General features: G+C 48.6%; 8 protein-coding genes across 8 annotated transcripts; 4 read left to right on the forward strand and 4 right to left on the reverse strand.

The window, feature by feature from the left end:
• Window positions 1-1,965: 1,965 nt before the first annotated feature.
• Window positions 1,966-2,855, forward strand: CTRU02_200866 (short-chain dehydrogenase reductase family; the record flags this gene model as incomplete). Its single annotated transcript, XM_070203756.1, has 3 exons — window positions 1,966-2,183; window positions 2,236-2,594; window positions 2,644-2,855. The coding sequence occupies 3 exons, from the start codon at window positions 1,966-1,968 to the stop codon at window positions 2,853-2,855; spliced, it is 789 nt and encodes a 262-aa protein (XP_070062338.1).
• Window positions 2,856-3,403: 548 nt separating this feature from the next.
• Window positions 3,404-3,895, reverse strand: CTRU02_200867 (snoal-like polyketide cyclase family protein; the record flags this gene model as incomplete). Its single annotated transcript, XM_036718882.1, has 1 exon — window positions 3,404-3,895. The coding sequence occupies one exon, from the start codon at window positions 3,893-3,895 to the stop codon at window positions 3,404-3,406; it is 492 nt and encodes a 163-aa protein (XP_036589882.1).
• Window positions 3,896-6,365: 2,470 nt separating this feature from the next.
• CTRU02_200868 (uncharacterized protein) lies at window positions 6,366-7,722 on the reverse strand (the record flags this gene model as incomplete). The annotated part of the gene is made up of 2 exons (XM_036718883.1): window positions 6,366-7,559; window positions 7,654-7,722. The coding sequence occupies 2 exons, from the start codon at window positions 7,720-7,722 to the stop codon at window positions 6,366-6,368; spliced, it is 1,263 nt and encodes a 420-aa protein (XP_036589883.1).
• Window positions 7,723-8,365: 643 nt separating this feature from the next.
• CTRU02_200869 (FAD-linked oxidoreductase-like protein 18) lies at window positions 8,366-10,540 on the forward strand (the record flags this gene model as incomplete). Its single annotated transcript, XM_036718884.1, has 7 exons — window positions 8,366-8,437; window positions 8,509-8,927; window positions 8,986-9,009; window positions 9,071-9,254; window positions 9,322-10,011; window positions 10,070-10,300; window positions 10,364-10,540. The coding sequence occupies 7 exons, from the start codon at window positions 8,366-8,368 to the stop codon at window positions 10,538-10,540; spliced, it is 1,797 nt and encodes a 598-aa protein (XP_036589884.1).
• Window positions 10,541-13,652: 3,112 nt separating this feature from the next.
• CTRU02_200870 (umta methyltransferase family protein) lies at window positions 13,653-15,230 on the forward strand (the record flags this gene model as incomplete). The annotated part of the gene is made up of 8 exons (XM_036718885.1): window positions 13,653-13,793; window positions 13,857-13,888; window positions 13,949-14,034; window positions 14,109-14,261; window positions 14,324-14,459; window positions 14,511-14,645; window positions 14,719-15,141; window positions 15,200-15,230. The coding sequence occupies 8 exons, from the start codon at window positions 13,653-13,655 to the stop codon at window positions 15,228-15,230; spliced, it is 1,137 nt and encodes a 378-aa protein (XP_036589885.1).
• Window positions 15,231-17,002: 1,772 nt separating this feature from the next.
• Window positions 17,003-18,628, reverse strand: CTRU02_200871 (duf6 domain-containing protein; the record flags this gene model as incomplete). The annotated part of the gene is made up of 1 exon (XM_036718886.1): window positions 17,003-18,628. The coding sequence occupies one exon, from the start codon at window positions 18,626-18,628 to the stop codon at window positions 17,003-17,005; it is 1,626 nt and encodes a 541-aa protein (XP_036589886.1).
• Window positions 18,629-20,022: 1,394 nt separating this feature from the next.
• CTRU02_200872 (aflatoxin b1 aldehyde reductase member 2) lies at window positions 20,023-21,188 on the reverse strand (the record flags this gene model as incomplete). Its single annotated transcript, XM_036718887.1, has 3 exons — window positions 20,023-20,718; window positions 20,776-20,796; window positions 20,853-21,188. 3 exons carry the CDS (start codon window positions 21,186-21,188, stop codon window positions 20,023-20,025), a joined length of 1,053 nt encoding a protein of 350 aa, XP_036589887.1.
• Window positions 21,189-22,373: 1,185 nt separating this feature from the next.
• On the forward strand, window positions 22,374-24,650 carry CTRU02_200873 (ank-repeat protein mbp1; the record flags this gene model as incomplete). The annotated part of the gene is made up of 2 exons (XM_036718888.1): window positions 22,374-22,424; window positions 22,644-24,650. The coding sequence occupies 2 exons, from the start codon at window positions 22,374-22,376 to the stop codon at window positions 24,648-24,650; spliced, it is 2,058 nt and encodes a 685-aa protein (XP_036589888.1).
• Between the last annotated feature and the right edge of the window lie 2,543 nt (window positions 24,651-27,193).

Below are 27,193 nucleotides of genomic sequence, written 5' to 3' on the forward strand. Positions count from 1 at the left end.
AGTTGGGAGGGAGAGCTGCGTACTACCAGGGCATGACCTTGGCGAAGCCGGGTTTTCATATCAAGACTTCTAGGCATTGCGGCAGTGCACACTTATTGGCCTTCTCGATTTCAATCAGCTTCATTTTGCGTAAATCCATGGCTTTGGAGGTAATAACTTGGTGGGTTTGGTTTTAAAGGGTGTCTTCTGGTATATTAGAGCTCCACGCCTTCAACACAGATGTTTGATGCGACAACGAGGGTATACAAAAATCAAGGTAGCTAGGGTGCAAATAACGTTACAAGAGTTTCCACATTAATTCCAGATGTATTCACATGATAGGCAGAGTTATCCTTTCATCTCAAGTTTCAAATGAGTTGTAGACTGCGGGGCTTGAGGTATATATCGAAGATTGTTAGGCTATGCATCAAACTAATCGAGCAGCCACTCATATGTTCCTTTTTATTTTAAAAGTTCTCAGTCCTTCAAAGCCCTTTCTCGATGTTCTGACTGATATAAGCACATAACTGGCTTACATATCCAAGTCATCATTACGTGCGAAAGTCTTGAGCCAGCATAATCCTGCCAAAACCTGTTGGGGTCAGAGCCGGCCAGTTGACCGGTTGGTCTTTGGAAGACAATCAAAGTTGACAAATGTAAACTAAACGCAACTTTCCCGAAATCAAGTAGTTCATAGAGGGTTTGGAGGCCTGGGGGCATTACAGCTTAACATCTGGGCACTGCCCGATGCAGGTATCAAGTTTCTGTCCACAACGCTCAGGAAAGGCTAAGGTAGCAATGAAGGCAGGGGGCTATACATGACTGCGATCTAAAGATGTACGTTAAACCAATTAGATGGAAAGTGACAATGTGGGGGAGTGATAATCTGCTGCAGAGGAGCTGTGGAGTTATGAATAGTGCCTTTTTTGCATGTCATGCTGCACTCATGATAGGACACAAAGACGTTGCCGATATCTGGTGTATTAACAGACCATTATTTCCTACCCAAATAACTGTGAAACGGTTCGCCTTTGTATGCATGACACGTTATTGCGCTACGGTAGGCAGGGTAGCTATCCTGGAGCCGCTTGGCAAAGAAGGTCCCGTACAAGACAATGCCGAAGAGAACCCAGCTGAAGCTTGATGCAACACCAAATGACAGTGTTATAAACTCCACATTTGGTAATAATCGGGGTTTTCTTGGCGTGCAAGAGGCTCACGCTACAAAATCACATGGGGTGCAAATTACACATCTATCCTCAGACTTGACAGATTCTAGATCGCAAGGAGGCAGTAAGCATAAGTCTTGTAGCTCTGTGAGACAAGTAACAGGTATGATATTTTTTCTAAAGACAACATCGATCTCAAAAGGCGTAACGCCCAACGGCCAAGGGCTAGGATATTGGCCAAGTGCTTGGTTGATAATCATTCAACCAACACATATATTTGTTGGGAAAACAGTCGGTTTAATGGTGTATCTTACCATGAAAATAACAATAAAACTTACTTTCATGACGTATACATTCTTCCCATTTACTGTGTCCTTCACTTCACTCTTTTCTACTTCTGCTATTCTCGCGGAGCCTTACACCAGTGTCGGATTTACCGACGCCACAAGATTCTAACGAATGACTAAAGTGTCTAAGTGGCACAGTTCGGTTAAGGAACTAGACCGGAACGATGCAATTGGGTTACGCATCACCAATAAGAACGACAACTTCCCTCGGCTCTAAGTCATTGGTAAATCCGATAACAAATTACTCTTCCCGGACATACTGTTAAAGCCGCAACACTCAATCATAGCAGCGCCCGGGCGCCTATTGTGAGTTGTCTTAATAGGTTCCGTGAAGCCAGGGAGATGTAAAGGGAGTGGCATATGAATGACAGCTTCCCGCAGTTCGCCGTCGACTTGCCCCAACTGACTTTGAAACAAGATCAATATCATTCATCCAACAAGTTGTCTATTCACACAAAGCACCTTGAAATATGTCCTTCCCATACAAGCACGTCCTTCTGGTTGGTGCCACATCTGGAATTGGTGCCGCAATGGCAGATAAACTTGTTGATGAGGGAGTCAACGTCATTGCCGTGGGCCGTCGCCAAGAACGGCTCGATACGTTTGTTGACAAGCATGGGCCTTCAAGGGCAGCTTCCATCCGGTTCGACATAACGGATAGGGCTGGTCTAAATGATTTCTTTAATGAGTCAGTTGTCCAAGGAGTTGAAGCAAGAGAAATGGATGTCAAGCTGATACAGTATTAGGGTTATCCGAAGGTTCCCGGACATCGACTGCGTGTTCATCAACTCTGGCATTCAAAGTATTGCAAGGCTCTCGCAGCCCGAGACTGTCGACATGGATGCATTTCGAAACGAAATCAATACCAATTTCCTTGGCGTTGCAGACCTGACTATGAAGTTTCTTCCGGAGCTTCAGAAGAAGTCATATCCTACAGGCTTGATTTTCACAGGAACACATATTTCTATTCTTCCGGCCGTCCTAATGCCGGCATATTCTGCATCAAAAGCGGCTCTTAGTTCTTTCGTTTACTGTCTTCGCCAGCAACTTAGAGACTCTAGCACCAAAGTCATTGAGATTTGGGCACCTGCAGTTCAAAGTAAGTAAAAGCAGCCCATAAACTGGCCAGGCAATGCTAATTTGAGCAGCTGAAATTCACGATTACATGGGCAAAGAGCGCGGTCGAGCTATAGGTATGCCTGTTCAGAGTTTTGTCGAGGAAGCTTTTGAGCAGTTCCTTGCTGGAGCTGAGGACGTGATTGTTGGCTCTGTGGGGCCGGAAGAGCAGTACCTGAGTCTTTTCAAGTCACGAAAGGAACAGGCAGACGACTTTGCAAACCTGCTATTGTCTCGCTTCTAAATAGTGGAATGAATCATGCAAAGTAACGATGATAGGACACAATCCAGCAAGGTATTTAGTAAGAATGAAGTGAAAAGATAGGCTTCAACTCCGCTGAACCTCTTCTGAAAACTACTCATATGTTCAATAATCTCTGTTCATCTAAAGCTTGGCTAACGTTTAAGAATGTGAATCCCGACATTATGTTGGGTCATGATTTCTTTTTTTGGCACAGAATCTAGTAGGACTTCCATGTCCCTTGCATTCAGAGTAACAGAATAACTTCTTTCACCTCATCTGCATTCATTTATCACCTTGTACTTTCCCCCTTAAGTTCGGTGAACGTCAAATGCTACTTGTACATTTTGTCTGTCGATTTAATGACTCTACTGCTTTCCATGAAACATCATATTTCTGTCAGTACACGTTGAAGTGTGCCTCTCGGATGTCTACGAAACTCGGATTGGCCCTGGTATCTGAATTCCTATACAATTGTCACGGACAGAGTAAAGTTATAGAAAACTCATGCTTCATCAGTAACGCTAGTACAATGCTTCTTCTCTCTATCATTAGAACATGGCGATGGGGTTAGTCGCATTGGCAGGCCGCTGCTGTGCAACATCCCAGTGCTCCATTATGCAAGTTCCGTTGAACCTGAAGACATCCACCACAGCGAAAGGTTCTCCACCTGCGGCAAGATCCATGCGATAATGAATGAATGCGATATTGTTGTCAAGGCCCTGGTTCATGATTTTGTTCTTAACCGTATTCGGGGAAACGAAAGGCGCCAAAACGGCAAGCGTGTTCTGACGACCGGAGAGAGCGTTCGGATTGTGCTGGATGTAGTCCTCCGCGACGTGATTTAGTAGAGCTTTGGTCGCATTCCTCTCTTCGTAAAACGCCTGAATAAATTCACCGAGAATAGCTCTCTGCTCCTCAGGAGTTGCTGGGCGAGGCGGACAGTAAGGTGCCGATGAGCCTTGGAGTGGCAGGAAAGTCGCCGCGCTCTTTGCCCAGGCGAGGGCGCTGACGCCCAGAGTAAGAATTGAGGAGGCTCGCATAGCTTAGGTTGTTTGTGAATTAGAACGAGTGGAAGTTTGGCTCGATATGCTGGTGCAATAATGGAATGTTCTGTTCTTGAGATCGTAGTGATCACATAGCTTGGGTGTACTTATAGCTTGAGACGGAGAATAGTAAAATCAAATGCCGAACCTCAAGTAGATGAACCAGTGCTTACAAAGACAACGTAAGAGGCTATGAGTGATAGTAGTTCGTCCAATTTACAACACGTGCCGCAATGCTAAGGAAGTTTATTCTTGTGGGGCACTGCCTGATATATTTTTATGAGCGCAGCAGATTGTAAAGCGTGGTCTTAAAGAAGCGTGTTAATTGACTGGCTGTTGGTGCCAGGATTTGGCTCCTAATAGTAGGGCGTCTTGGCCTCTGGGTGCCTCCAGCTTGTCTGAGTTGCAGTCCGAACTTCCGAAAACACGGTAAAACTCCATGTACTCATAATTTCATCCAATTTATCTTTCCCTATCAAGATTCTCTTGTCTTAGAATGAGGTTGGAGATTTGTTGTAAGCCTGGGATGCAAACATGGTAACACGGTGGTCCCTGCAACAAATCCTTAGTCGTCGGCACCCTGCCGAACTTAGCCCCAGCAACGCATGACTCCAAGGTTTCGCAGGTGGGCCACGGACAGTTTCCCTTCAATGTTCCTTGAATATCTGCTTAAAAAGACTATAGGCTCAAGGTATCAAATTGGTTCCGAAGCAATTGAAGCCAAGAGCACCCGTAGAACAAGCAAGCACACATTTCAGACTTTGCGCGGAGTTGGAATACATAGTACACGAAGACTTTGAGGGCATTAATCATACACCTTTAGGCCTTTAGCAGGTTTCATATTCATCGCAGATTTCGTGACTCGGCAGTCTGTAGGCATCAAGGAATGTCTTTTTAATTCGCGTGCCGAAACATCATTTTATGGCTACTGTTACACTTTCCCAGAGGCCCCAAGAAACGGTGAGCTTTGAACCTTGACGTGGCCGATTTGAAGCCTCTCAAGCAGAGGAGAAATAAATACATGCTGCATTCTAGACATTGATATAGAAAATAAGAAAATTCGCTCGACATCTTAAACAACAAGAAGCAATTTATTCCGGAGCTAATGGTTTTGAAAGATGTCAGCAGAAGCATTACACGTAAGAGAATTCTCAGTAGCACAACGGCTAGCATTGGTACCAATGGTACAAGGACTACCACTGCTTCTAGCTGAGTGACAACCACGAGCGGCAGCTGCAGCACTTCGGCTATCATTATTAGTCCGCTAGACGATATAATAGAGAACACTACAATAGCATCCACTACAATTACTGGTACTTTAGATAGTTCTTCCAACACTACCAGCGCTTCAGGCAGTTCTACTACCACTGCTACTATTTCGAGCAGCTCTTCTATCACAGTCACCAGTACTTCCAGCAGCACTAGTACCACGCCGTCTAGCAGTTACAGCAGCCCTATTATCACCACTACCAGTTCTCGCCGCTCTAGCAGCTCTGCTGTAAGACCCAGGATATATATCTGTGTTAAGAACAAGGCACTGATTATGCTTTAGGTTCCTTCTCCTACTCCTTGCCTTGTGGCTGCTGTTGATTACAATTTACAGGCTTCCAGTCCTGGTAACTCTGTCATCAACAGTAAATTCGCCGTTGCGCAGTATTCCGAGTATATTTGTTACATTACCGATAGCGGATACGCTTATATACTCACATTACGGGCTGGCTGCACATTAGTGACTACTGTTAACAATCAAATTGTGCAGGCTTTGGTCGTCAACTTAGTATCTGCTGCCAATCCAATGCTTTTTCCAGATGCTAGCGCGGGCCAAGCTTTACTTGAGGTTCTAGTGGAGTTATGCTATGCCAGAAATATTCTGACAGTCCTCCCCGGTGCATAGCCTCACACAGCATGAGCCTTTCACATTCGCCGTCGGCAATACCATCCTTGTATTGCTTGCTCCAGGCAGTGCCGTTAACTACGCCGAAATAGCAACGATTAAAATGACCCTAGTGATACCGAGTCCTGAGCACAATGGGTTTGACACCTCATACGTCTAGAAAGGTCCAAGTAACGCAAATACATCAAGTTCAAGTTTACATGTAGTGAATACGCAATCCGAATGCATTCAGATGGACAGCAATGTCAGGTAGGGTAGCGCTCTAGGCATGGGTGCTGTAACAATGAATCGGACCGTCCTGTTTAATGAGAAGAAAGAAGAAAGAAAAGCAGAAGTCAAAATTAAAACAATATTCTGTCTTTGAACACGCATCGTTCACAAGTCTCTGTATGGTAAGCATATAATATCTTCTTTTCGCTAATCCCCATTGTCAGGGCATAGCAGCCACCAAGCCTGTTGCAGAAGCATTGGGACACATGCTATTACAGCGTACACTTCTAGATTTGCTGCACTATTTATTTTGAAGTTCAAATTGAATACAAAGTTTATATGATAGGATCATATTTGCACCGATTAGCCTTCATCAGCAGATAGCGCAGCAGTATTCGGACATATAATACTTCGTGGCCATGCAATCCACTCTTCCCATGCAGCGCCGAGGTGTTTAGAAATGACCTCGAAGAGATATGCACCTGAATCACCGATTTGCCATAAGTCTCTGGCCAGATGTAAAATTGCTGCGTAATGTGCCAGGACCGCGATTGCTTCTGGTCTCCGCTGTGCAAGCATGTCAGCGAAAGACTCGGGAACCAATAAGGACCATGAGAAAACAATCTGGTACAGATGCTTGGCTTGCGTGAACATCCGAACCGCCACATCATCCATGGCAATCTGAATAAACTCAATTGCCTTACGGCAAGTTTCCAATGAGGCGGCGGATGTGTCTTTTGAGACGGAAAGCAACCCTAGTATGCCGTCGCAATGATGTCCATGGCTTCTTAGACGACCGAGCCCCACTCCCCAGGCCATCAGAGGGCATAGGTCAGACTTTTTCAAGAGAGGCCACGCCCGGTTGACAATCATTTTCGCCCCTCTGTGTATTTGGAAGAACCTGACGTAATGATTGAGGAAAGCGCCAAGGTCAGGGCTGCGAAATGCAAGGGCGTCTATGCAAAGGTGGCGGCCAAGGATTGAGGAGAACAGAACCATGGGTACGCATGTGACCTCATTGATGCAGACTCTCTGGGCATTGAATAAAGATATTGCTTGGGTCTGCAGCTGAACCGCCAGGTTGAGGTACTCAGAATTTTTTTCGACTTCAATCAGGGACAGATGACGAGATGATAAGGAGAGAATCTCGTGAAGAAGATAGGGTACCTCAGCGCCGGTCTTCAATACAAGGCGGGTGCTCTGCTCTAGAAGATTATGTTCAAGCTCTGGGATAGCAAGGTCCAGCGAGAAATGGACCAGCAACTTCATATGGTACATGTTGACTGCGACATCCGGGGATGAAGACAGTGTATTGGAGACATCGCGCGAGCGATGCGCCAGGTGGACCAATTCTGGAGCAGGGATGGCTGCGGGAGTTTGCTCATCTGAGGATCCGGGGGCCGTATCGATTGTCGGCGAAGTTCCTCCAGAAGAAAGAGTGGAAGAACCCTTGACTCTTTTCGAGCTTTTCGAGTGTTTGGGCTTCGCGGGTGTAGGGAATACGCACGCCCGACCCACTATGGTGCAGTTTACACATTTTGGCTGGGTCTCATCACACTGTCGGTTGGATAAAGGTTCCCTCAGCGTTGACACTTCGTCTAGCCACAAACAGGGAGACGATCAATGGCAGAATTAGCTCAATAGTACATACCTTAATGTGGCGTTGTTTACATTCCGCGCAACCCCTGCGAGACTTTCTGTGGGAGCGCCGATACATCATGTGACCGTTGCCGTATTCCAGATGGTTTGACTCTAGAATTTGGATGACGTGAAGGACTTTCGGGCAAATCAACACCTGGTGCAGTTCTCGTGTGATTGTGCAAATTAAGCTTATGACGAAAAGATATTTTGCGGCCAAGGAGTATGCGACTGGTTTTTACGTGTATGTGTGAAAAGTCTTGGGACAGCGAATTTGTTGAATACATGTATTCAACGCGGCCGTCAAGCCTGAGTCAAGCTACAAAGCCTTACGTAGAAGACCCACTAAGCTTACGTGCATAGTCTTATATTCGTGCCCGGTGTCACCAGTGATCAATGCCGTCGACTATGGACTCCGAGTCCCAACCCTATTTAGCAAATACGTGTATTCGGGGAACCCCGAGCCAATGGTAACTCACGGTACACTCTGACCCATTCCTTGGATACGTGTATTTACACGAGCACCTATTTTACCTCGCCTTCGTATTTGAGGATATTAACTTGTATGTCAGTACTATGATGTCAAAATTAATGATTTTTACTACAGTAAATGTATATATATCGCAAGCTTCCTTGGGAAATTCAAGGAGAAGCACCTGGTTGTGAAATCTCATTACGTTAGTTTCTGCAGATTACTCTACTATCATAAAGCAAAGATAGTCAACATGCAGCTTTGGAAGATCACCGCAGGAGCCTTGTGCGCTTTAAAGTTTGTAATCGCTCTAGATTGCAAATGTGTAAGTACATATCATACAGGGGAGTTGGAAGCCACAAGTGATTTACTACTGACATTATGTGATACCCATAGGCACCAGGCGATCCTTGCTGGCCATCAGATGAAACTTGGTCATCTCTCAACGAAACATTGTCCGGAAGACTCCTGAAAACAATTCTTGCTCCTTCAGTCTGCTACAAGGACCAGCCAAACTACGATGCAGCTGCTTGCAAAACTGTCATATCGAACTGGTCCACTCCGGCCTTTCATTCTTCGGACCCTGTCAGCGTTCACTCCCCATGGTTCGCGAACAACAGTTGTAATCCAATTTACGAAAACGGTACCAGCACAGCTGGAGATGCATTAGCAGGCTCTCGGGGTTGTAGTTTGGGCAAATATCCCGCATACTCTGTCAACGTGAGCCGAGCCGAGGATGTTCAGGCCGCTGTAAAGTTTGCCGCTGAGCACAACTTGCGCTTGAACGTAAAGAATACGGGTCATAACGGCGCCAAGTAAGTTTCGATCATCAAGGGGGATATGTATAACACTCGTTAATAACGTCTATCATAGGAGCACCGCATTTGGAAGTTTGTCGTATGTTGCCCCTACCTTTCCCTAAAAGGTCTCTTTGGATTTTCTAACACATTGACTCAAGTATCTGGACGCATAACCTGAAGCAACATGAATTTCACAAAGAATTCGTGCCGACATGCCCTAATGGCAACTCTAGCAACGTTTCAGACCAAATGGCCGTGACATTTGGTGCGGGCATCCAGGACGATGAAGCCTTCAAGACTGCTGCTAAGTACGGAGTAGCTGTTGTTGGCGGAACAAATGCGGTAAGTTACCAATCAAAACCATCATAGCCACCTTATAACGACCTCCAGACTCACTCAACCTTGGCAGGACGTCGGCCTTGTAGGCTGGGCAACCGCTGGCGGCCACGGTTGGATGACTAGTGAATACGGAATGGGGGCAGACAGCATTGTTGAAGCCACCGTTGTCACACCCGGTGGTGAAATTGTCACAGCCAACGAGTGCCAAAATTCCGATATCTTCTGGGCTGTTCGCGGCGGCGGTGGCGGCACTTTTGGTGTCATCACTGAGCTAACGGTTAAAGCCCACCCTATGCCGCAAGCAACAGTTTGGACTATTTCTGTAACGAAGACTGACAACAGTACCTTCAAGAGCTGGTGGTCTCTCGTAGCTGAGCTTCACAATCAGCTTCCGGCCCTTAAGGAGGGCGGCTTCCAGGGTTTCTATACCATTGGAGGCCCTCCGTCCTACGATTCACTAACGTTTTATGGTTTCTTCTTCCTCTATAACAAACCCAATGGAACAGCGGAAGCGCTCACCAAATCGTTCTTGTCCATTCTGGAGGGTGCCGCTTCTACGGCCACACACGAGTCAAACGTGATATGGTCTCGTGATTGGATCAGCGTATACAACTCCCTACCGATGGCAGCGCTTGGTGGTGCTGGAGGTGGGGGTGGCGCAACGGCTTCGAGACTTCTCCCTGCTGCGCCCCTCACCAACAACACGCAAGAGCTTGCTAAAATTCTCGAAGCCGTAGGACCTCGACCTGAAGGGCCTGTGGTACGTTACCTCTCTTAATCTCGGTGAGGGCAGCAAACTAATATTTGTTCTCTGGCAGGGTGGGATTTCCAATCCAACTATCGCTGGTGGTATGATTGCGAGCAAGGTACCCGTTGACAACGCTCTTAACCCTGCATGGAGGGACGCAGTCGTCCACTTTTATGTTACTAGGGGTTGGGACGATTCCGCCTCATACCCCGAAGTTACTCATGTGTTCGACGACATGACAAACAGAGTGGGCGATGCCCTCCGTAGCCTGGCGCCGGAATCTGGTGCTTATATCAATGAGGTGAGACTTACCACCATGAAAGCAACATTCATGACCGAACGAAATAACTGACTGTCTACATAGGCTAGTTTGCATGAACCCAACTGGCAACAAACTTTCTGGGGTCGTAACTATGTTCGACTGCAAGAGATAAAGAAGAAGCTCGATCCTGAGTCCCTTCAGTGGTGTCCTCGATGCGTTGGAAGTGAGGATTGGATCGAGCTCATGGACGGCCGGCTTTGCCGCGCCTCCAGTCAATGAGATATTCCATTCATCACCAACATGGCTCAACAATAGGTTTTGTAAGCCGAGGTGCTACAAGCCAGATGCAAATGAGATTCAGTTAACGTTTCCGGCTCGGAAGGCGTCGATGTCAGCGTGTAAAGAAAGTCCTCAAGGACGAAGGACCTTAAAATCTAGACTTACAAGGAAAATGTTGGCGTGTTTTTCTAGACTTTTACAATTCTCTTCTTTCAATTGTATATTGATCAAGTATCTTCAAAGAGAGGGCGGGTACGTAGAGGAATAGCAAAGTCAATCACCGAGTTCTACGAAACAAACCAGGAATCAACAGACAAAAGCAAGAGTGAAGAGGAGGCTACTTTAATCAAAAATGAGAAACTATCAAACGTAATTCTACAAAAGCTAGTAGTTAAAACTAGTATTAAGTAGAAAAAGTCCCGATTAAATCAGGTAATATAAATAACTAGCACGATTAAATAGGAAATATACTAGTAAATCTATTGAACGGTTTCAAATAGACAATTCTTTTCTTTTAACCTCTATACGATCTAAGACTAGCACTATATAAAAGCTTTTAATAAAGATATAAGCTTACGCAAACTATACTAGAGATATATACTGAAATCTCCTCTATAACATTTCATACTGCATCAAGGGCTTCAAAATATGCATGCAGGTATGTTTCTCAACGCCTTTCCATAGTCTCTTTATTCACACTCAACCGAGGAATGCAACTAAAGTACACCAGGTGCTTTGCCAAAAGTTACTATGGTAATCATGTCGCATGGCACCCCGCGCAAAAGTGCACCTTGTTTGTCCTGTCAGCGGATTAACTTTGACAACATGAACAATTCGAGAAAAGGTAAACACGCATCATACAATCCTGACTGTTATATTACTTCTTAAACAAAGAAATTTAGTGCTGTTCTTCGTACCAGCGTCTGTGATTCCAAAGCATGGGTAGAAAGCCTTAGGGAGTATGGAAGTACAAGCAAACCGCAAGTATCTGATGGCTCATAGAACCATCAAACGCAAATCAACACGAAGGAATTGGGCTAATAAACCGACGATAATGCAGTGTACCAAGACTTCCATTGTTCGCCTTCATCACAAGATATTTCTTTGCCAGCGCACAGCAACTGAGGGCTGGATCGACAATAAGTGGGGAATCTCTTACGTCCATTGCAGGAGGCAGAGATACTGGACGATTTTGACAGAAACCCTAGTCATCCAGAGTGGAGGATCAAGCCACGAATTGTTAGCCTATATGGGCCATTGGGAATCACTGAAGTAGCGACCCGCTTGAGTGTCCTCGCACAATGGCCATAAGGGTCTTTGCAATTGTGTTCTCTGTTGGTTCTGCTATTTTCGGAGAAAAGCGGTTTTTTAAACGGGGCCATGGTCATTGGCACATCCAACGGCTTGAATTGTACTCTTGCGATTGTAGATATGCAGCTCAGCCCCCTTGAGAAGATCTCACGCTGCCAGAGTCCCTTTGGACATCGCCTAATTTCGCACGTTGCTATCAACATGAACTTATCAAACTATCAATCATGCCGGATCCTCCAGTAAGCAGGACTTACATGGAGATGGCAATACCATAGACTGCACAGTCTGCCACGGACCAGATCATGGCCATCCAGGTTTTTTGTGTTGTGATGATTCTTCTAACTCGCTACAGTCTGCGGTGGTCTCTTTTCCAACCTTTTCCGAAGGTCAATTAAGTCGTCGCTGTCTTTTGCCAGTAGGTGCTCCATCTCCATCATAAACTCATTGGTTGTCATTAGTCTGACTTTAGCAGGTGAGCGAGTCATAGAGATACGTCAAAACAAGCTCTAGAGGGACAATACAGACTCCGGCAAGCACTACCAAACCGCTTTTCAGAATCGCAAACGTTCCAAACGGGAATGAGTCGTACCAGAAACTGCCAAAGCGTTTGTTCATCCGTAACAACACGAAATGCTTGCTGCAACTTGGGGCGTACACAAGGTAAAAGTACGAGAAAAGGCACGAACAACAAAAACAGGTTGCATTGAGTTCCCATATTTCGAATCTCAGCCTGATCTACGAAGGGGCAGTCTCAGACTTGAAAATTTGAAGAGAAGCCAGTCCGTCTGTTAACAGGTAACGCAAAAATATTACCGGCGTAGGCGAGATTCTGTTATGTCTGATCAGGAAGATCATCCATGATGAGAATCATTTTCGGGATATTTCTCATAGCATGCGAACCTGTCATAAGTTTAAATTGTCTTTCTAGGTGACTTGAATACTCTAAATCCAGCACCACGCCTCCGATAGAAATAAAGCACAATCTTAGCGATCGTGATAAGTCAAATGCTTCAGTCGCAAAGCCCTCCTGATACTAGGAACAACTATGAACCAGTCTTCAGCTGGATAATATCATGCCTCTATCTCAGGTCAAATCGTTGCGAGGATGCTTATTAAAGGGTTTCAACTGCTTCATCCAGGCCCCGAAAACAAAGTCGCAACATGTGAAATTAAACTAATGTCTCCTCAGTCCCCATCGACGCTACTCGTCAGAAGAAACAACAAGTTGCTACACAAGAAGCAAGCGATGAATATGTGCAATGCACCATTTCTCCATTTCAATTTCTTGTCAGAAACACTAACAGCAACATTAAAGCCATGATTAGCACCCCCACCCCCGAGGAGGGGCATCCACCAGCAGGGCACATGTCTAGCTACTGCATTTACATCCAAGCTAATGCTGATTTCAACGCCCATCGATCTCAGCTCCCAAATTATGAGATAGCAAACGCTGACCGGCTCACGTGGCTCATCGGCTAGACGTTCCGTAGGCGTTGTGTGCCCCGCCTCTACTGGTCTGGAATGCTCAAAGGCTCAGCGTTCAAGTGCCCTCATTCTGACCGCAAATGTGAGACATCTTCTAGCTTGCATTGTTGTGCATCCGAATGCATAAAGACCTAGCCCAATGCGACAACAACAAATGAGGCACAACGCCCTTGTTGGGGGAGACTCACCGCAGTACAAAATCCCCTTCCCAGCCAATCTCATTTCGTTGGCACTGAATTATCCCCTTTTCCTCGTGACCTAATTTCAGCCATTAAACCTCCTTGTCATTGAAGAAGAAAAGTTTTTCTGAATTGAAATGGCCGAGGTTTCGGAGAAGCAAAAAGGTTCAGCGCTAGCGACAGGGCCGGCGGCCGGCTCCTCCAGAGGAGATACCGCAGTCGAGCCGTCCCCGGAAGGCAACACAGCGGAGGTCGCGCTTGAGGCTGACGAGGGAGAGGTAATTTACGCAATTTAATATGGATAGTTTCTCCCGGCCAGACGTTGCTGATCTTAAAGAAAGACGGACGGCACCGCGTCGATTGACGACCGAATGTATGAACTCGACCTTAAAGCCAGTGCTTGGTTGAAGTGTTGACAATCCTGGTATCACAGCTCAAACTACACCTCTTCGCTGACGTCCAGCGTGATCGACTATCCCACAGAATATGGCAGGCGTTATCATGCCTTCCGGTCTGGCTGTGAGTTACCTGACCTTCAATTTGGTCCACTTTAAGGAGCTACCACTTTGTGGATGAACCGCTCACAATTTCAGCATATGTGCTGCCAAACGACGACATAGAATCAGAACGACTTGATATGGCTCACGCATTAATCACCAAGGTGATTGGCAATAAGCTTTACCTAGCACCCATCGAGTCGCACAAGCTCCACCGCATACTCGACATTGGGACTGGCACTGGAATTTGTAAACATATCCCTCTGCCGTAGCCGGTAATCACTTCCTTTACTAATTCCATTTCTATATAGGGGCTATTGAAGCAGGTGACATGTTCCCTAACGCTGAAGTCAGTTCAACTCTTTCACTTTCGAACTTTCAAGTACCGGCAATACTAAGATTTGAGAAGGTCATTGGAAACGATTTGAGCGCCATTCAACCTACATGGTAAGTCTCGCCATCGTATTCAAAGTTTGAGCTCACCTCATGTCTGATCAGGGTTCCTCCAAACGTCAAGTTCGAGATCGACGACGTTGAGAGTCCCTGGGTGGGTAAGAAGTATGACTACATCATGTGCCGGTTCATGGCCGCTTCCATCGGCGACTGGCCGAAGTTGGTAAAAAGCATTTACGAGTAAGCTTGGCAGCAAACAGCCTTCCATTGTATATTCTCCTTGGTTCAAAAGTATTTTAACTCATGGCCGCAGTAATCTCAACCCCGGAGGCTGGGCCGAGTTCCAGGACATGAGCGTCGAGTACTACTCCGATGACGGGACCTACACACCCCAGCACGCTACTCACGAGTGGAATCAGACCTTTGTCAATACTTTGAAGAGCATAGGGCGAGATCCGTGCCCAGGCCCACAGCTCGAAGGCTGGGTCAGAGGCCACGGAGGGTTCGATAATCTGTCACACCAGAAGTTCAAGGTTCCCATCGGTCCTTGGGCAAAGCATACCCACTACAAAGAAATCGGCTTGTTGAATCTGGCGCAGATTTTGGATGGGCTGGAGGCGTTCTCCATGAAGTTATTCTGTGGCGTTCTGGGAAAGACCGAGACGGAGGTCTTGGTGCAGCTTGCATCGGTGCGGAATGAGTTGAAGAGCAACTCATTTCATGCTTTGTATGACATGTATGCCTATCTCATTCATGACATCTGCTTCGCTTGAGTGTTACTAACCGCTTCACAGTCACGTAGTTTATGGGCAGAAGCCGCTGTAGGCTAGGTATTGGCATCCATGAAGAACTTGCAATTTCAAATGGGATGCGGTTATCTTCTAAGAAGGTAAGCAGCCTATTTAAATACCTCCGTGTTACATGAAATTATCACAGAGTCTAATCTGTTGTTAAGTAAGGTGTAGACATCAGATAAATACAGAAGATAGTTTACTTGGCGTCTTCCTTCTTCATAACTACCGCAATAATCAAACTTTAATCGACTTTTTATGAATGCATGTTAGTCATGTAAAAGGATTTAATTGAACAGTAAGGTAATGAAGCATTATAAAGCCTCAGTTGCGTCATGAGTCAAATTCGTTGCAATAACCTTTATCAATTTAAATTAATTTAAGAAGATCACACTTACATACTAGTCCATATTCCCAATTCACATCTTTTAATCCACAACATCCTTGTAGAAGTCGCACATCTTTATTATGCTCCCGCTAACTTCTTTCCAGCTCGACAGCTTTCTGATCGCAAATCGACGCAAGTAACACGATGCACAAAGCTAAGCGGCACAAAGTCATCCGCCAAACGTTGCAAGTCGTCTAGCTGACATGCCTTGAGCTTCGATGGCAAGAAATCACTTGAAGCCGGGAGTTGCATGCTGGCCATGTAACCCATCGATCGGTCTATGCTGCGAGACGTAGGTGACCTGGATGGGCCCACGAGATTTTCGAAGCTGGACCGCGTACTTAGATTCTTATTTCTAGCCAGTGCCCGAGGTGACGCTGGTGTTCAGTAGATTCTGCAGTTCGTCTCGACAACAGTGACAGCCTATGTAAGAGTGTCTCCAAGGTCCGAAACAGGTGAAGTCCTTGCAGCAGCTAATAAGTAAGCACCGCAAACAATAGCTCATGTAAGTAAGTCAACCCGCAAGTTCTCTTCGCCGGCACATTTTCTCACGAAAAGCTTTGGATTATGAGCTAGACATACGCGTATTGGTTTACCTTTATCAAGTCATGGCATGCCGCGCAATGGGGTGGCTTAAAATGCCGTCGGAACTCGGGAAACGGGGGGTTGTTAGCAGGGGGGTCGGAAGGTGGAGCTTCATCTCGGGTTGCGGGCTGATCGCTGGAGCCGCCCCTGTTTCAAGTCAAACCGGTTACGTTAGTCGTGGTCCATGAAAGCTCTGGTTTACCGTGAACCTATGGTTAGAGAAATCTCTTTGTAAATGTGGATGACATGGAGAGAGTGGAAATAGAGGAGGAAATTTGCGCCGTTAACAGAGAACTGCGACAGGTGAGTTTAGCAGAATGGTCGAAATATCAAGGAAATGTTTTTCAAGACGGCTGTGAGCTGCGACGCAGCAAAAATAATCCCAATACCATTGGTGTTGTTTTGGTTTCCAGTCCAGCAACGTCCATAAATGGTATCTCGTTGCGTTCTAACGGGATCAGAAACTGATTCTGCCCCTGAACAAAAAAAAAAAAAAAAGAAAGACACTGTCTATGCCGCAAATGAAAACTAAGCCAAGAACACCCAGTGTGAACAGAGAGACCGAGCTCCCGTATGCAGCGAAATGAGACTATACCTAATGGCATGATGCCGTATCCTCCTCCCGTGGTCCACTGTGATGGACTTTCCAGTCCGTCATGATCAAAAATGATGCTGTAATCCAATGCCAACGAGTTGCAACCGACCCCGTTGAATGATGCCAAATGCCCATATTGAACGCACACAAAACAACAATCAAAGACCACATTGACCACCGACACCCCCGAGACGCCATTGATGTTTCCAATACCATGTAAAGAATACCGAGCTCAACTCTAATCCTCACGCTCATCCCTGTCACTATCGTCACCGCTGTCGGTCAGGTCGACTGCTTTTGTGGCCTCGATCTCCGTCATCTCACGCCATGTGCTCCAACTCAGCATTCCAAAGGCAACCATGATCATGACACCACCAAGAAGAGCGGCGGAGCTGAGGGGCTCCCCAGTCCTGATCCAGTCAGTGATTGCCACGATAAAAATGGTCAACAAGCTGGCCACACTGGACAGAACAGGGCTCGTCAGACTGATCAAGACCAAGAAGCTGCCAGCAAATGTAGCATTCATAATGACGCTGGCCAAAAGCATCCAGGCGGTGTGGCCTGTTGGCAAAGAGAAAGTCTCGATACCAAGCCAGTGAAGAATAGGCAGCGGGAGCCAGAGCACAGTGAGCGTAAAAGTGCCAATCAAAGAACCGAATGTGTTGGCAAAGATCATGCCGCGGCCCGGAGAGCAGCCGTCGGGCGGGCACGCAAAGCGCTTGTAGAGTACCTCGTACAGTCCATAGAGCACGGAGCCGACACCAATGACCAAGTTGCCAGTCAGGCGCTCGCCAGCGGCCTTTTGGTGGGCAGCGTCGTCGTCTCCAGGGCTCGTGTCGCCATATGCAACAATCAGCACACCGGCAATAGCTACAATCACTGCGATAGACTTGTCCAGGCGTAGAGGCTCCTTGAGCAAAGGGACAGAAAAGACGTAGGCAAAGAAGGCCGAGCAGTTGTAAATGGCCGTCAGGTCAGCAGGAGTCGTTAAATTCACGGCGACGTACCAGCTAAGACCACCAATAGTCAGAGCTGTTGTAACAAAGGCAGTGGTCTTGACGAGATAAGCTAGCGGCGAGGAACGAGGGCGGGTATTGTGGCGCGAAATGTCGAGGCTCTGTGTCTGAACCATTACGGCGGTGCTGTGAAGCAGATCGCGGTGATGGCGCCAGAAAGAGGACCAGGAAACACCGCGGTTCTGGAGGCGCAATATCAATAGCTGAACAGGCCATAGCATCGCCCAGGAGCCATGGGTAAGGTACAGCATGCAGTATGCTTTATCCCAGCCCAGCTCCTGCTGGATGTAGGCCGACAGCTCGGTCTGAATGACGAAGGAGAACAAGCTGAGAATGAGGAAGAAGCCGGCATAAAGGTACTTCTTGCGCGCGTTCGCTTTGGCGGTCGAAGGGGAGTGGTTTCGTAGGGTTGAGCGGCGGGAGAAGGCCGGCCGGCTAGGGGTCAGCAAGGGACTGCCGCCCCGAGAACGAGTGGAATAGCCATGGTCGCCATTGGAATGGTCTTTATCGTCGGATTTAGATTCAAGGAGAGGCTGACCGGAGCGAGAGTCGTGGTTTCGGAGGAGAGGGGGTCTTCGGTGAGAGTCACTCATGTTGTCGTCGTCGTCGTGGTCGTAATCGCGTTCGAAGTAATCGTCGTCGCCGTTTCGCAATGCATCAAACTCGGCTAAGCGCTGGTCGAGCCCAGGGCTAAGTCCAGGGCTACCAGATCCGCTGCCAATGTAATCGGAGATGTTGGAATCGCATGTGGTTGCAGTTAACGGACCCGGCGAAGGACGGGATTGTTCGACTTGGGAATGGGGAATATTGAGGGTTCCGTCCGGCCCGGTAGGTAGTCTGGGAGGCATAAGAGGTAGATTTGGAAAGGAGGGTGCGAAGAGGAATGTAGGGAAGCGGAGGTAGATAAGAAGAAAGGCTAAAAAAGTTACAAAGGAGGGACTTGAATGGGAATCGCTGCCGTACTGCAGGAAACTGCAAAGAAGAAACAGGCTTGAGTATGCGAGTCGCAATTCTTTTGGTAAGGTAGGCTGGCTTGATCAAGAAACAGTGACAGTGTGCCAGTTGGACACTTCTGCATTGGAAAGTGGTTAATGACCCACCCGACATGCATCGGCCTACGTAGTTTGGCAGTGGCAGCATGGCATGGGCAAATGGACGTGGAGCACCCTGCAGCACGTTAAGTTCGCCTGGGGACGTGCCATGTACCGTAATGATACCAACCGTACCCACTGATTGGGGGGGGTCAGGATCGCCTAAGTGAGTGCTATTGTAACTCCTGATAGGCCGAGGTCCATTCCGCCGAGACACTGCTAACTTGGCGACTTGGTGCTTGCCGAAAGGGCGGGCTTGGGGAGAGGAAGGAGGGGCGGTTGGCGCGGAAGACCCTTCCTGCCTATTTTCCTCCCTTTCCACCTTCCATGTCCTCCCTTTTCCTGGCCCCCGTCAAGCCCGTATACACTATGCATGTGTCCTCCCCCCTCTCCTTCCCCCCACACTTGTGCTTTAGGTGCCCTATGTAGTTGTCCACGTACCACCACACAGCCCCCCCTTCACCTTGCCCATCTATGCCTCTTAGTACAGGATATGCTTCCCTGGTCTCACCCACATGCACACCCTCCAGAAATAAGCAAGGCCGCTTAAGATGCCGCAGTGACACAAACTCTCTCCCTCTGATCTGTTCACTAATTAGCACATTAAACCTCAACTCACGGTCGCCCTTGCCTTATCAGCCTTGCCAAATGTACGAATCAAGTACCCCGATACCACACCCTTCCGCCAAAACTTGCGCCCGTCACAGGTTACGGTCATGAGCGTTGTGACAAGTCAATCACCTGGGTCCGATAACCCTCGAGTTGTCTACACCGCAGGAATCCTAGCGCGCACTACTACGACGTACTACTGGCCTAGCAGCCCACTGCAGCGGTACGAAAAAAGGCCTCGGGAGGGCCTCAAAAGCACGCTTCGGGCCATCCTACGCCATCACGCATGCAGTCGCATGACTGGGAAAAGGCCCGCTGCCACACACACACAGGCACTCTACATCCAACATGCCTCCAGTCGCCCGAGATCCGACATCACATCTGAGGATCACACACATGCTGAGTTTTGACATCTGATAGGGCCATCTGTCCAGATTCTGACGTGGGTATCAAATACAAATTGCCATGATGCCTGTATCTCTACGGCAGTTTGCCCTTCAGATCTGAAAGCTTCCCTCCCATCGGGTCCCCCTTTAGCCCGATCATTTGGCCCCCGCGCCAAAAAGAACATCCCGGGTGTCATACTTGTATTCTAGGTCCAGGTGCCAGTAGTTAGTCGTGTCAGCCTTGGAGACAAGCCACGCCTGGTCAAGCGCCTGCAAAACTTCCTCCGGCAGGGGGCCCTTCTCGAGGTGGTTAAGGTTGTCCTCGAGTTGTTCCACGCTGGAGATACCGATAATGATACCGTCATTGCCGTCCTTGATCTTGAGGCTCGAGTGGTGCACCGTCCATCTCAGCGCCGTCTCAATGATGCTGAGACCGTGCTTTTCCACTGCAGCCTCGACCGTCTGGAGCGCCTTGAACGTGCTCTCACGGAAATAGCGCTTGCGATAGTTTCCGCCCGTGCCGTGGTTGTCTGAGAAGCGGCCTTCGGTAGGGATAATGTCCTTGGACTTAATCTTGCCTGAAAATAGTCCGCCAGCCAGGGGGTTGTAAACGACAATGTCCAGTCCATAGCGGCGACAGGCCGGAATCAGCTCCGCGTCGATGCTGCGAGTAATGACATTGTACATGCCCTGGTACACGGTAGGACGGACCCAGCCATTGTACTTGCACGTCATGACCACCTCGGCCACCTCAAAAGCGGTAAAGTTGCTAAGGCCCAGCTTGACGAACTTGCCCTGCTTGTGGAGCTTGTCCAAGGCCTCAAGGGTCTCGGCAAACGGAGTTGCGCGGTCCTGTAAGCTTATATCAATTGCATGCCCAAGTTTAGCGGGATAAGGAGTAACTCATACAGCAGCATGGATGTACAGAATCTAAGGTGACATGTTAGCACAATACTTTTATCAGTGGCGGTTTCATATCAACTCACGTCAACGCAGTCGGTGCCAAGCTCCTTCAGGCTGGTCTCAACAGACTCAATTACCTTGCTAGCAGCGTGGTCTCCCAACGTGCCAGGGTACTGAACCTTGGTGGCCAGAGTTAATCCTCTCTCTTTCCACTTGGCTTCGCGAGTGAAAGCCTCCTGCTGTCTGCCGACGTATACGCGGGCCGTGTCAACCTCATTGTAGCCCCGGGTCTGGAAGACATCGAGGGCCTTGTTAAAGGTGCCCAAGTCGGTGATTCGGGCGCCATCGGACTCCTTGGGTCCGAAGGTCATGAGACCCAGGATGATGCGGTCCTTGGGGTTTGAAGCGACGAGAGGCATGATGGAAACTGGGGATCCTTGAGTTGAGAAAAGTACGGCGAGAGCGAGGATAAGGAGTATTACCTTTGGGTCTGCTACAGATGATCACTAAAAATTAGGGTGAGCAAATAAACAACGAGTGCCTATATATGAGGGCTTTTGCTCCGATATCGACCGCAGGAGGTTGCAATGGTTTTTGGTCCGAAAAGCGATGTCGTGATCAGATAGACTCATACCACAACCACGGAGTGGGTTTCGAGCGTTTGGACCCCGCCATCATGGTGGGGTAATAAGATATGCGACAGTTGAAGACGTCACGGTGTCATTGCTATCCGAGTCGGGAGCATTACTAATGTAATTATCCCCGATGGCATGGGGACGTGTCGGATTTGACGGGAATAGTGCCGGTTAAAAAGACTAGGTCAGCTAGTTGCATACGCAGTAATTATCACGACATCTTCATGATGGACTACACTAGACGGCCCCCAGGCAGTGTCCTTTTCTTTTACCCCTTTATCACTTGTAACAATGACACTTGGAGGATACGCATATTCTAGCGACGGAAGGTGCTCTATGTCTTTGTATTTGAAGAAAAGTAAGTTTTTGGGTTTATTGACTAGAGTCAAAGAAATACCATCTTTGTCGGGGTTTGATGTATAGTTTGCCAAGCACCAAGAGACTGGTAGTCAACATCAACTTATGCTGAAATGTCTAGTCGTATCTGACTGCCTCTGCTAACTATGTAGAAACCTGACTGAAGCTGACACATGCTTCGGTCCCAATGAATTTGAGCTTGGGCCAGTCTCATAAGACCATCACGTGACATGAAAGACAGATCCGATGGTCCACTTATTGCAAAGACGCTTGGACCATGACATGCTTCACGCCTGAGGCCCCCGCGTTTAATTGTCTTCGCGTGGAAGGCGCGTCAAGCCGCGACCGCGTCCTTTCCTCCCCCAGACGACGAAAGAGCATCCACTCAACTCTGGTGAAAGAAAATCCGTGAATCCGGTACAGGACCTCACCAAGAGCCTCACCGAGCCCTCGCCAGCAACCACCTGCCGAACGGTACGCCGCACGACGTTTTCAATTCCTTAATACCCGGCCGTTACCCTTCCTCGCTGCCCCAAAGCAAACTGCCAAAGTGCCTCCTGAACCATCCACGCCGAGAAAGCAGGGCCTGTCCCTTGCTCCAAGAAGTTGACGATGGTTAAGGGCACTGCACTCCCCGGTGTCTACAGTGCTACCTACAGTGGTGTAAGTGATTTTTTTCATGATTCGGAAATCGTTTTGTTGGGTTGAAAAGCGTCGTGATACTTCTTCACTCCACTTCAACTGGTCGGCCAAGGTGGGCGCTTAAATCAGCGCCAAGGGGGGACAACTTCTCTTGCAACATGATGCTGAACGGCACCTTTGGATCGCTGAACCTCTGTCGCACACCGGAAAGCCTCAATTGCTGACGGACCACTTGTACAGATACCTGTTTACGAATTCCAATTCGGAGATGATCTCAAAGAACATGTTATGCGAAGGCGACAGGATGACTGGATCAATGCGACACATATCCTGAAAGCAGCCGGCTTTGATAAACCCGCCAGAACACGTATCCTTGAGCGAGAGGTCCAAAAGGAAAAACACGAGAAGATTCAGGGTGGTTACGGAAAATACCAGGGCACATGGATTCCTCTTGATAAAGGCGTTGCTCTCGCCCAGCGCAACAACGTCTACGATCGTCTACGGCCCATCTTCGAATACGTCCCTGGCAACCAGAGCCCTCCGCCGGCTCCCCGGCATACCAGTAAACCCAAGGCACCGAAGAAGCCTGCTGTGCCCAAGTGGCCCAGTACAAACTTCCAGCAGCAGTCGGTAGCTCAGCCTCCTGTTAACAACTCGTTGCCAGGCGCATCACAACCTGAAGAATACGAGGTCGGCGACACTCTAATGAATGATGATGATACCCCGGATAACTTGACTGTCGCTTCCGCCTCCTATATGGATGACGACCGCTTTGACATGTCCCACCACTCAACAGGCCACAGAAAGAGGAAGAGGGAAGAGGCCATCCAGGACTTGACGCAGCAGCAGCATTCCGTTTATGGCGATGAGCTCTTGGACTACTTTCTTCTCTCTAGAAATGAGAAGCCGGCATATCGCCCTGAGCCTCCACCGAATTTTCAACCAAATTGGATCATCGACTCGGAGGAACACACTGCCATTCATTGGGCGTCGGCTATGGGTGATTTGGACGTGATAAAACAGCTCCGCCGCTTTGGAGCCAGCTTGTCAGTGCAGAACGTTCGGGGAGAGACTCCCTTTATGCGCTCTGTACACTTTACAAACTGCTATGAGAAGCAAACGTTCCCCCAGGTTATGAAGGAACTATTCGACACCGTCGACGCCCGAGATCACTCAGGTAGCACAGTCATTCACCACGCCGCAGTGATGAAGAACGGAAGAGTAGTTAGCCACTCATGTTCAAGGTACTACCTTGACAACATCCTCAACAAACTCCAAGAGACACACGACCCGGCTTATGTACAGCAACTCATCGACGCCCAGGACAACGAAGGCAACACTGCTCTCCATCTGGCAGCGCAGCGGAATGCCAGAAAATGCATCAGGGCGCTTCTCGGCCGCCAGGCCTCAACTAATATCCCTAATCACGAGGGCGTTCGGGCAGAAGACCTTATCGCTCAGCTTAACGCAACGAAGAAGGAGCGTGGTCCGCAGCGATCATCTTCTCCTTTTGCCCCCGACTCTCAGCGCTATGTCTCCTTCCGGGATGCCATGCCTGACAGATTGACGAGCAGCAAAAAGCTCGCCATCTCCTCCTTTAACTCAGAAGCCGCCAACACGGTACAATCGCGTATCACGCCCCTCATAATGGAGAAGTTCCAGGACCTTGCGGGCAGTTACGACGAAGAGATCCGCGAGAAAGACCAAGCCGAGAAGGAAGCGCGCCGCATACTCTCCAACACTCAAGCGGAACTCGCCGCCGTACGACAGCAGATGGCCGAGCTTGAAGCTCAGCTCGAGCCGGACGACGGCGCCGCACAGATCATGAGCGAGGCGAACCTTGCAAAGCACCAAGTCATGTCTCTCATCACACACCAGAACCGCCTGCACGTACAACAGGCCGTCGACCAGGAGATCAGCATGCTCAATGGCGACGTTGATGAAGCCACTTACGAGGACAGATTGGCCCTCGCGAGACAGCTGAAGGCCATGGTCTCAGAGCAGCGACAGTCCGAGAACGACTACGTCGAGGCGCTGAGCATGGTAGGCACGGGCGAGAACATTGACAAGTATCGCCGGCTGCTACGCAAATGTCTCGACCCCACCGACGCGGAGAACCTCGACGAGAACCTGGATAACCTCATCGAGATGATGGAGGAAGATCGTGACCTCCCGTCGGACGGGCCTGCCGGTCCTGAGCCCTTGGACGTCGGAATGGGCATTGGTATCGGCATCGGCGGCATGTAAGCTTGGAGCGGATGGCTATTGGTTATGGACTAGTCGTCATGGTAAACTCTTTTTGCATGGCTTCTTGGGAGAGGAAAAAATCTCTCCGGTGTTGTTTGGGTTATCACATGTACAAAAAGCAGGTTCTGCAAGGGCTTCATGGTTTCTCTACGCTTAGAGGACCATTCCTCGCTAAATTCACGACGAAAAAAGATGATTTCAACGGGGTTTGGGCAGGCAAGGCGAACAGAGTCTACCTGGGTTTTGTTGTTTATTCCATTTTCTTCCTTTTCAGGCCTTTCTTACTGGCGTTCGAGGGCGGACGACACGAGAGCAGAGAGGAGAGAGAGAGAGAGCGCGCGTGGGCTTGGATCGTGGATTGGGCACACTGGGAATCAGGCATTTTGATCCCCGTGTTTTTTGTCTAAGCCTAGTCTTTGATAATGTCTAGCGGAAAACACTCCGCGCAACTGATGAGACCTTTTTTTTTCAACCCTCTCATGCAATCCAAGTTTCTCCTTCCCCCACCCTCTTCTCCAATGTGGTGACTCCCATGCAGATGTTTCCTGCGCAGTACTTTTAGGGTCAAGTTTTCCCATTCACTCATAGAGACGCGTTGAAAGCATGTGTGTGTATGTGTGTGTGTGTGTGTGTGTGTGTGTGTGTGTGTGTGTGTGTGTGTGTGTGTGTGTGCTTTCCATGGTTCATCCTTGTTTCGCCGTGGTCTTCCCCCCCGGAGTTTGTCAGACGAAAGAAACGGCGAGGCCCGGCTGAAGTACCCGGTTTAGTTCTACTTACCCTCTCAAGTTTATCAAATTGGTCATGCCGGCCATGTACCCAGACATATCACGAAAATATCTCCACATGGGTTCGGTCTGGGCTTGCTGACTTCCCTCTTTTTTTTTTTATGTGTTTTCGCCCAGCTCAGTCAGCCAGATATCCCTACTCCCCCCTTAATCCAGATTCAGCCAAAAAGGTGATTATGATCCCCGATGGTGATCACGATCTCCGGCCGTGACTGGTAAGCTACTCAGTAGGGGAATATCACCGTTTCTACGGAGGTGGGTGTGCTTCCCCCCCTCACACCCCCCCCCCCCCCCCCGTTTCGGTTAATGGTGCGAAATGGGATTGTGATGAGATTAGATGGTGTTGTCAGCTTAGCGCCGGTACAGTTTTTTCCACAATGCAAAGACGTGAACGTCTTCTAGAGAATGGTCACGGCTGACTTTTTTTTTTTTTTTTTTTTTTTTTTTTAATCTGACGCGCCCTGCAAGTATGAGCGGAACTGCGCCTTCTAGGCAACTATCTCGTTTGACATCCCGCAACGAATAATCATGAGGGCTATGTTTTCCGTTGGAAACGAGCAGAAGAAAAGAAATTTGGCTCGCGGTGAGGCCCAATCGTCTCCATCCTGATGATGACGACGACGGTGCGTGATGAGAGGAGCCTCCAAATTTACATGGGTCTGGGTTCCCGGCTGACTCAAGGCTGAGAGAATGTGATGTAAGCGGGAGAGGGGTCGGGCTTTGTGGATTGCGCTTGTGGTCTGCGAACCAACATGACCTTCGCCGGAGATTTGATATCTGTTCGTCGATGCTTTCAAATCACGACCCCGACATCGAGGACCAGTTTAGTTCTGGTGGACAAGGCGTTGCCTTAGCTAAGAACGATCACCAAGATGGCTGCGCTGGCGGCCTTGAGGTAAGCTTGGCTTGATGACTATCCCTGGCGCAAGTTCCAACGTAAAGGAAGAACTTCTGAATCCTAGTCAGGCACCGAAAGCAGAGGGTCGAAGTCATCAAGTGCGCAGAGAAGCCAAGGCTGAACTGGTCGTATCTTGGCCTCTCAGGATTCGAGAATGAAAGGTAACCAACACTCGTGAAGTTAGGATGACGACTCTCGTCAATAATCAACGTCAAGGTTCAAGGGTATGAGTACATCGTCTATCCAATAGGGCGAACGCCACAATTCCAATCCGCCAAAATAAGGGGCCGGGGCGAAAAGCCGGAAAGAAGAAAACTTTTCTTGTTGGTCGTTCTCACGGCCAAGCGTGCACGTTGGTGATGGCGGAGTCGAGTTTGCACGGGGCGTATTTTGACTTGGACGCATCGCATGGGGCAGAAGACGAATCGGACAATTATGTCCGGTGGGCAAAATAATCACAAGAAAGGCGAAAAGATTAAACAAGAAGAAAAAGGCGGTCAGTGGAGGTTGCGGCGTCCGTTTCTCCAAGGGCACCTTGAAGGAATGACTGGATGACCAAAGTGCGAGGCAATCCGGCAAACTGACCAACCTTTCGAAGCAAAACTGGACAGTGACACTTCGTTTGGGTGCTAGTATGGCAATCTGTTCTCAAATGTCAGCCAATGGATTGCGAATGACCAGGATGCGTCTAAGGCCATGAGGACGCTAGCGGATGTGGGACAAATAACATGCTGACGAGGAGGGCAGGTCAGAAAGCCGGGATCTTCGTAAGGCTGAAGGACGAGCGAGGGGTCCCTGAATGGCCTCGCATTGTTGGGGGCCTGGGAAGGGGCGTGGAGTATGTTTCGGGGTGCAAATTG

This window comes from Colletotrichum truncatum, assembly GCF_014235925.2.
Source record: "Colletotrichum truncatum strain CMES1059 chromosome Unknown Contig_0001, whole genome shotgun sequence".
Taxonomy (NCBI): Eukaryota; Fungi; Ascomycota; class Sordariomycetes; order Glomerellales; family Glomerellaceae; genus Colletotrichum; species Colletotrichum truncatum.